Source organism: Rhopalosiphum padi, chromosome 1, assembly GCF_020882245.1.
Source record: "Rhopalosiphum padi isolate XX-2018 chromosome 1, ASM2088224v1, whole genome shotgun sequence".
NCBI classification, from domain to species: domain Eukaryota; kingdom Metazoa; phylum Arthropoda; class Insecta; order Hemiptera; family Aphididae; genus Rhopalosiphum; species Rhopalosiphum padi.
Window position 1 is genome coordinate 82,610,988 of NC_083597.1, and position 9,613 is coordinate 82,620,600.

Here is a 9,613-nt window from a genome sequence, read left to right on the forward strand (position 1 = left end):
TACATATTTTACTGTTAAATTAAAAAAACAAGTCATGTGTACAATTAAGACACCATTTTATAATACTGATTTGGATTTAGGCCGAAATAAAATAATGAAAACTGCATCTTAACACTCAAAAAAAAAAAAAAAAAACAATTCCTCATCAATCCCGTCTCTAATATGATATAAGCTTGACAACCATATATTTCGATTAGTCTAAAATATTAATTCTTAACGCAACTTTTTAGTAGAAATTACCTTAAACAGTAATGGGCAACAATCACACTTTGATCGTGCTCTATTACTGTATTTTAATTTATAATATAATATGTCTATATTATTAGTTATAATATATTTATGCTAAATTTTGCTAATAACAAGAAATTTATGAAATTCTCACAAAAAAAAAGTTTAAAAAACAATTAAAGCCGAGTATAAATATATGTATAAAATTTATTATATATATAATTATTTAAATTTGTATATATGCTTATATAAATTGAATTATGTTTATGATTATCAATCTGGTCTGTTTTTTTAAAATTTATAAACAGTTCTCAAACGTATAAAATTATTTTTAAATAAATAATTCTTAATTTTTTTTTTTAATTAATTTTTTTAAATTTTTTTTAGAAATAAAAGTATTAAATGCAATTTATGAAGACTCAAGCCATGTTTTTTTTTGTATGTTTCGAAAATGCAGAAAAATATTCTTTGGGCCTAACACAGTAACTAGATTATTAAACACAATACATAATTATTATTATATACAACCAAAAAAATGGAAAAAAAAAACAGAACACAAAATATAAAAAGCAATAAGGTTTTTTATTTTATATAAATAAAAAAGTATGAATAAAAAAATGTGCACTAAGAAATAAACCAGAACAATGTTTATATCAAAAAGTAAACAAAAGATCCTAATAAATAATACTAGTTCGGTATATTTTTTTAAGTATCAGTATTAACATCAAATACTATTAAAAAATAAAACATCACAACTAAATAATAAAAATATGTAATAATTAAAATGTAAATAACTATTAGTATTTTTCAGATAAATATATGAAATAAAAAAGTATAAAAATAATAAAAAGAAAAAGTTAACTAAGTAGCCTAACTACATACTTAACAATGCAGTGGAGATGGGATAGGGCAATAATGATTACGGGGGGTTATGGGCGGGGAAATTTAATAAATAACAAAAATATACAATTTGTTTAAGTATAATATCTCTAGAAAACGAAAACTTTTTTTTTGTTTTTTTTCTTAAATAAATTTTTCTTAAGAGTATGTAAATAGTTACGATATAACATTTCCTCATTCACTCTAAAAACCAAAATTACTACACAACATTATTTTAATATATAATATATATAAGAATAAGTATTTAGACATTAAATTAAGATTCATTTAATTATATTTATATATAAATATATTTAATATTATTTTTATGATGCTACATATCAAAATGTAAACAATTTTATTGGAAAAAATATGATTTTTTTCTTCTTATTTTTATTATTTTAACACGAAATGGCACATTTTAATGTTCAAGGTTCTTAAATTTGGCAATATTAGGACTTACAATAATAAAATATTTGTCATTTTAGTTTAATATATAAAAAATTATAAATTATATTACATAAGTAGATATAAAATTTAGGTCTATATATTTGCATTGCCTTTGACGCACCATGCACACACTCACGTTAAGCTTTTATATTAATTATTATATTAAATGAGTTATTTTTATTTTCCTAGTTTTCATCCAGTCTTTGTCTGGCGAGCAGTGTAGGCGCTAATATATAACCTATTTCATTAATTTTATTCTACTCTACCATATGATTGTATTTTAGTTAAATTGAGCTTAAATTAGCTAGTAAAAAATGTCTAAATTCAATTAAGGTGTTTTGAGATGGTGGGGTGTCGAGGTATAAGGGAAAATTGGCAGTTTAAATCACAGCCCGATCACCACACCTATACTATTAAAATGTGCCGCTTCGGAATGGAACAATTTTTTTAAATAATTTATAAAATATATATTTATATATTATATAGAAATCTTTCAATTATTTAATTGTGTAAAAAAAAAAAGAAAATGAATGAAAATAATATTAAAAATGACCATGGCTTATATGGATGTAAATTAAGCTTGAATAATATATATTATATACCTTTTATATATAATAATAAAATTTATGTTACATATATTTGTAAAAACTTTGTGTAAACTGTGAAGAAAAAATTATTATATTTAGCACCAAGGTCCAAGGTTGTTGGAGGTAGGTGCTGTTTATTTTCTTTAAATGGTTTTTGTAAAAAAACTTAACAAGGGATATGTCAGTATACATTATTAAAATCTTACACAGTCGTGAGAAAAACCGAAACAAACTTTTAACATTTGTTCACAGTAATTGCGTTTAAAATCTAACACCTACAAAAAAAAAAAAAAAAAAAACTCAAAGAGAAAAATTTGTTGATAATAAATTATTAATCACTAACACTGGCAATATCATCTATATTAAATGTCATGTTTTCTGGCGAGAACATTCTAGTTACGACTTCTCATAGAGATCGTCGGTCAATTTTTGAGAAAAAAAAAACTAAACAAATAACATATTTTATCAACAAAATACACAATAACCAAATGGATAATAATAAAAATTCTTTAAAAAGAATAATAATTTAATAATAATAATTAAATAAAAAAAATGACTCGTTTTGTAATGTTCGTCAATTAAATCAATCAGCCTTCGATTGAATCCCTTTTATCGTTCCACTAAATAGAGCGATATATAAATGTTGTGTTTACTATAATCTAAGTTTAATACTAAATGTTTTGGATCTGTTTTTAGGAATCATTTAGGTACTAAATAAGGGATTATTATGGTACTTTCTATGTTTGTCTTTAGCTTAAGAGATGATGCGAATAGCTTGACGCGCAGGTATCTTACAAACCGGACAGTGAGATAGTCCATTTGAATCGCAAGCGCTTGATGCGCAATCCAAGCAGAATAAGTTGTGACCACATGGAATAAGAGCGGCATCAATATCTCTCATGTGACACACTAAACAAGTCTTTTTAGCTGGCGGTGGAGATGTTGAACTTGCGGGAGATGGTCTGGACGATCCCATGAAACCCCAGAGGCCAACATTCTCGAACGATGGTGATTCTCCGCCAATTCCTTCATCTGACCATATGTTTCCCAAGTCGCCAAGTGCCGATACACCAGAACCACATGAGCTTACTGAACCAGAGCTGCATCCTGAACTGCCGGACAATATGGCTGGGCCCATGGAGTCTGTTAAATCAAAAAGACCGGCCAAAGGGTTGGCTTTGCAGAGGGCAGCTAAGGCAACACCATTTTCTTCATCAGTCATGCCATTGCCAGTTCGCAGAGCTATATGTGCTTCAATTTCACGTTTGGCAGTTTCCACGCTGTCTGGCAGGCCGGTAACATCGAATACGGGTTCCTTATCACGCGAAGGAGTTACGATGTATGTGCCAGTTTGATGTTGAATGCGTTTAATGGTTGCACCTTTGGGACCAACGACAAGACCGACAACCCTGTATGGTACTCTAACCTACACAAACAGAATAAAAACAATAATCATTAGTTCCCACTCTCTTTCACTCTTAAACACAGATTACTTGCAAATCATTGACATACCTGGATTGTAACGTGTCCGGGAACACTAGGAGGTCCTGGCGGCGACAGAGTACCAGCCATGTTCTTACGAGAAGCTCTGATCTGTGAAAAATGTTCGGCCGCCGACAGTATCTCTTTCTTTGCCTTGGTCACGTCTTCTTTACGTCCTGTCACTACAAATACGGGTTCTTCGCCACGCACTGGAGTCTTAATGTATGTGTTGGTCTTGGCGCGCAGAGCCTTAATTTTGCAACCTGGACAAAAAGGGAAAAATTTGATTAAAAATCATCCCTCTGTTTCTGCATCGAAAGCGTAACACCATAGTATACTTCAATTTATTCTCAACCCTCCTCCCCCACTGCTCATCTACAAGAATGTCACATCATATCGATTTCATACACTCTACTCATCCTCGTAGTTATAAAATAAATTAATGAGGTGCATTATTACGACGGACGGAGCGCGTGTGTAATAGTGTCCGAGACGGATGACGGGGCGAGGGAGGAGCGCCGTTTAACAGTCTATCGGGAACCCGTGGTAAGCAGACGCCGCTCACCTTGATAGAGGCAGTTCAACCGGCGCGGTGCTTTGTCTCCAACCTCGCCAAACGACGGCTGGTGAACGCATTATTTAATAATAATAATAAAAAACTTAATATATAATTATTTGAACCATTGCCGCCGACACCATATCGTCGCACATGTGTGTGTATGTGTGTTACTCAACTAATACTTCTAATAACCACCACCACCTCCATCCACCCACCCACCCGCCGATCACTTTATTATATTGGATATGAAATTCGAGAAAAGAACCCGATTTGTTGTATTGTATAATATTATGTGTAAGATATATAATAAAAACGTGTAATATAATATTCTGTCGGGACCTAACCGACATTCACCGAGGCGTTCATTATATTATGAAGGTACTGCAGTGCAGGCGGGATCTGATATTGTGCATAATTATTGAACATTTTATTATTCGTTCACCGGAAACGATTTACAGGTAACGGACAAAAAATCTTATGCGTCTATTTTTAAGGTGGATTATCTGAAGAAAAATATAAACACGACGACGAAATTGACGTCGGCTGTGAAAAAAAAGGACTAGCTGCAAAGCGATGGGGCGGAAAAGAAATTCATTTTTTCGGGTACCGAAAAGTTTGCTCTCGCCGATTTTCGATGGAGGGTATATGAAATTATATTATATAGAGAGGATGAGGGTAGGCCGCACACATAACATTCGAGTGGTAAAAGCGGTGGTGTTGAGAAAGCGGAGGGTAGGTGTCTGTGCGTCGGGTTGAACGGCCTACACAAATCAATTCGCTGACGGTGCGGGGGTGAAGCAACGGCGGAGGGAGGCGGCGTCCGGATCCCTGCGCGTCGCCGCCGCGCGAAACGCACGCACACGTGAGCTTCGATTTCGCCGGCGTACGACCGCCGCCGCCAATGACGAGGGGCGCGACGGCGGCGGCAGTATCCAAGGCAACAACATCCGTTGTCATGGGGAAGTGTGTGTGCGTTGTGCAAAGAGGGGAAGCGGCTACGGAGTTTCCAGAGAAGTAATCTTCCACTCGCTCGCCCGTCCGTCTTCTTATACGTAGCGGAGAAGGACGGAAAATGGTGTTTAAAGGGATTATATACGAGACTATAAGACGGCGGCGTAAAAGCCAAACACGACGACTTTTTTATGAATAAAATACGATATAAAATTACGTAGATACGATAACCGAAAAAAAAATATCATCCCCCGCTCGCAGTCCTCGAGACACGTTACGACGTTCCAACGACAGAGGTATTGACGGAACCACGAAGTCGCAAATCCGGTTGAAATCGTCGATAAAATTCGCTGGTTTTTCCTATTCATTAGACATTTGAACGATTTTATTTAGTTTTCTAAGGTCAACAACACGAACACACATATGGACACAGGTGTATGTATGCCTATCAGTGTTGTTTCTATCGGTGGGTTTTGTTTTACCCTCGCCGCAAAGGGTTGACACACCCTAGCAGCATAATATTTACGGGGTAGATACGCGTGGACTAGTGCGAGGGGTGATGGGGGGTGGCACACGGTCGGCCCAGACTGCAATATCGATTTCGTCTTGTGCACACGCGGCGGCGAACACGGACCGCTGCTAGTGGTGGGGTGCACGACCCCTTAATACCACATTATACACGTGCCGTTTTTTCCAACAAACCCAAAACATGGAGAAATAATTATTTTCACCGAGGTGCTGAAAATTTTCGCATGACTTGTCGAAATCGACACAGTTACTGCGTTTATTATTACAGCATTAATATTATAATATATACCGCTGAACGCGAAAGACGCTTTTCCATATAATCGGCGGTTCCCACCCACTTTTTATACGTTTTTGAGAAAAAAAAAACCAGTATTCTGACGAAAAATAAAGATTCGTCGGATTGTGTTTCTTTTATTATTATTAATATGGAATTCCTTTAAATGGGGAAAAAATGTATTGTTATAGAGGTATACACGGTATATAATATTCGGGTAGAAAATACGGGTCTTCTCACTCACCGGCGGTACGACGAAGGTTATAATATATTATATTATATATATTATACGTAGAGGTTCGCAGTTTAAACATATACACAGATCGGGTCGCACGGTTTAAACAGGTAGAGAAGAGAAGGAGGAACAGGTACAAACATAACATACACACACACAAAAAGCATTGTGATCCCGAGCGAATGTGGTCCACCATCCAACCCCACGGTGGGCAGCTGGCATTCTCTATACCCGTCGGGGAAACGGTCTAATTTTTTTTTTCATCTCGTTTCACGACCACCTGACTCCGAAGAATAAACGCGACGACGCCACCGACATTGCCCGACACGGGAAAATATTATAAAAATCGATTTATTGTCATCGTCGTCTGGAGAATACACACCAACATCATCACCAGTTCTTTCCCTACCTACTTCTCGGGCATAACCTACACCTACACACACACACATACGCTTGATATTATACATATATGTGTGTATATAAAATAAATTGCCGTTCAGGCGAGAGACACGACGACCACGTGGTTTACACACTGCGTCGACGACGACCGATGTACATAAATATTATACGACAACCTTGGAACACAACCGATGTTATATTATTGTTGTCCGTTTGGCGGGAACACATTGTCCGTGTTTTATTAGACTGTTGTTTTTTCACACACGCACGCGCTAACACACACACACAGTGTTGTACAAGGCAAATGTTTTGGCCGAAGACCGTGGCCTTGGTAACCACCGGCGCATTGGGTCAATGGTCCTGAGGGGGCCCCCTAATTAGTGTTTAGCGTCGGCGTCGGCGTCGTCATCGTCGACGGATTGATACGCGCTTACGAGGCGGGGTAATGGGTAGGGGTTGAAAAATCGTAAGGACGACGGGGCATGGGCGGCGGAGGAAGACGATAAATCACGAAAAATGGTTTTTATTATCACGTTAAAATGAGACGGTTTTTTTTTTCTACTTCTTTCTTTCTTTCTCGATGTTTCTCTCCGGCGGTTTCAAGGTTGTGCGAGGAGAGAAGTCTAACCGTCGTCGTCCGAGGTTATAAACGAAATGAAAAAAAAACTCGAACGCCATCTGACACACACACACACACAGGCACGCAAGCAAGCGAACCCGGCGCAACCGATTCGATATTGTTTGTGTGTCGTAATATATAGTGCGCTCGCGAGTCCGTGTGCGTGTGTGTGTAGACCACGAGGTCTTTACCCGGCAGCAGAACAGGAGGCGCCCCGGCCGTTTCCTGCCAGCTGTCTCGCCGTGTGGAACGCGAACACACACGCACACACACACACACAACCGACGAGAGGTGCTGCCAGACGCTATTGTTTAATGAAACTTGACGACCGGTTTCAACTCGTCGTCGTCGTCGACATTATTGTTGTTATTACCTACGTGCGTGGTGGTATACTACCGCGCGGCTGCGGCGGTGAATGTGTGTAGTATGTATATGTATGTGTATGTATATGTATATATATGTATGTATGTATGTGTGTGTGTGTGTGTGTGTTTGCATAGACCATAGGGGCAGCCACCGGCGGATCGGATTGCTAGCCCGTACGGATTTACGCGCGCAAATCGACGACGACGGAAACGTGAGATCAACCCGCGCGTACACGATGACAATAATTATTATTATATATACATATCATAAAATAAAACATAATACAAAATCCCATCAGACCCGATCGGATTGTGTAGGTATAATATACTATAATATATAATTATTATTCGGACGATAACCGCCGACTAGAACTATCGCGACATTATTTTGTCGTCGGCAATCTCGCGCGCGCCGTTATCGGGAATCTCAATAACCGCCGATGCATATTACAGGTATTATTGTTAATATTTTAAGTGTCCCGAGTTAGGTTGGCGTACCAACAGGTAGTCGGGCTAAAAATGAAACTGAAATACCCGCGACCGGTATGCTATATACGAATGCGTACGATAAGACCCGATCGCCGGAATCCCCACCGGTTCCAAAAATAAACCCACGTGTGCGTGTGTATGCGGATTATTGAAAAATATATTAAAAATAAATAATTATAATATTATATCATACGCGTACATATACGAGTGTACAACACAAAAACGACGTTCCAAAACGATATTATAAAATATTAAAATGTATACGATGAGGGTTAACATATATATAAATAACCAATATATACTGAAATAATAGTAATAATATGTTATATTACCTTGTCTGCCAACGATCTCGGCCACGTGTTCTGAGCTGGGCACCGGTACGCATTCGGTCATGTTCTGGCTCTTCTTGTTCCTCGGTTCTTCCGGGAATCCGTGGGGAATGTAGTTGGGCGCCATCGATGATTGGTCCATGTTCTGGCCACTGGACAGAGTGTTGTCCGCCTTCTGTTGCCGCTGTTCGCCGTTCATGTACAGCATGCTGAGTTCCAGGGCCACTTGCAGGGCGCGAGTGTCTTCGATGACCTTGTTGTTGTGTTGGTTGGTCGAGAATTCCAGTTCCGAAAATAACGTGGCTGGCATCTTTAGGGCGACGGTTTTCGACGAAACGACGGTTTTGAGAAAAAAAAGTGGTTTTTAGAAAAATAAATTTCTACGTTAACTTGATAAAAGCGTTTTTTTTCCTTTGATAATCCGGTCGGCGAAAATCGGTTAGGTATATATTATTATAATAATATTATGTAATTAACGTTAAATTCGTATACTCTTGGCGCGACCCGCGCAAATTACACGTAGCGCGTCGTTTAGGCAGAAAAGATAATTTTTCAAAAACAAACGTTCGCTCGTATATATTATAATAATATGATTATACAAATAAAAAAAGGAATTTACGTTCGAATTTTTTATTATAGTCGGGCGGCAGTGGCAGCCGAGTAGTAGTACCGCTTGTCGGTTTGTGGTCCGTTGTCCGTATTTGAGAGTGTGTGTGGTGTATGGAGTCGGCGAGACAACGACGCGAGATTTTTACCGTACGTGTAAAAAATATTTATTTATATATTTTAAATAATAATAATATCGTTAAATAGTAGTAGTGATTTTCGGCGCGCGTGTTTGTGTGCACGGTGAGTGTTGTACGACGACGACGGCGGCGACGACGAGTGCGCGTGGTTAGCGTGCGTGTGAACTCGATGGACTGACTGTACGAACGATTTTCTAACGACTGCCGGTATGAGACGGGGTGGCTGTGCGCGTTTGCTTGCCGGGTTCGCGCGCGCCGCCGGCCGCTTTTTTTTTCCCGTGGTGCGGCGTGCGCGCGCGCGCTCGTGGTGGGGTGGCTACGGGTCCGTCGGCCGCGGGGTAGGGATGTCATGCGGCGACGGCGGCGGCCGGCCGGCGTCTTTGCTCTCCTCGAGCCCCACCGGCAACCCGACCGCGAACCGCCCCGCTCGTCACAAACACACGCCGCGCCACGGCCGCCGCGTTCGAACGCCCCCCCCCCGCCGCCGCCGCAC

At 38.8% G+C, this 9,613-nt stretch overlaps 1 protein-coding gene across 1 annotated transcript; it reads right to left on the reverse strand.

Annotated features, from left to right (window-relative positions):
• Positions 1–791: 791 nt before the first annotated feature.
• Positions 792–9,335, reverse strand: LOC132918269 (RNA-binding protein MEX3D). Its single transcript, XM_060979422.1, has 3 exons — positions 8,378–9,335; positions 3,657–3,889; positions 792–3,570 (listed from the first exon to the last, which is right to left on the reverse strand). The coding sequence occupies exons 1-3, from the start codon at positions 8,682–8,684 to the stop codon at positions 2,899–2,901; spliced, it is 1,212 nt and encodes a 403-aa protein (XP_060835405.1). The 5' UTR covers positions 8,685–9,335; the 3' UTR covers positions 792–2,898.
• Between the last annotated feature and the right edge of the window lie 278 nt (positions 9,336–9,613).

What these genes read in the sequence shown, in the direction of transcription:
- LOC132918269 (XM_060979422.1), bottom strand. Translation starts at nt 8,684, where the DNA reads ATGCCAGCCACGTTATTTTCGGAACTGGAATTCTCGACCAACCAACAC. An exon ending in CGAGATCGTTGGCAGACAAG is followed by an intron (nt 3,890 to 8,377) that starts GTAATATAACAT and finishes CTTTTTGTCCAG; the next exon opens with GTTGCAAAATTAAGGCTCTG. An exon ending in CCGGACACGTTACAATCCAG is followed by an intron (nt 3,571 to 3,656) that starts GTATGTCAATGA and finishes CTGTTTGTGTAG; the next exon opens with GTTAGAGTACCATACAGGGT.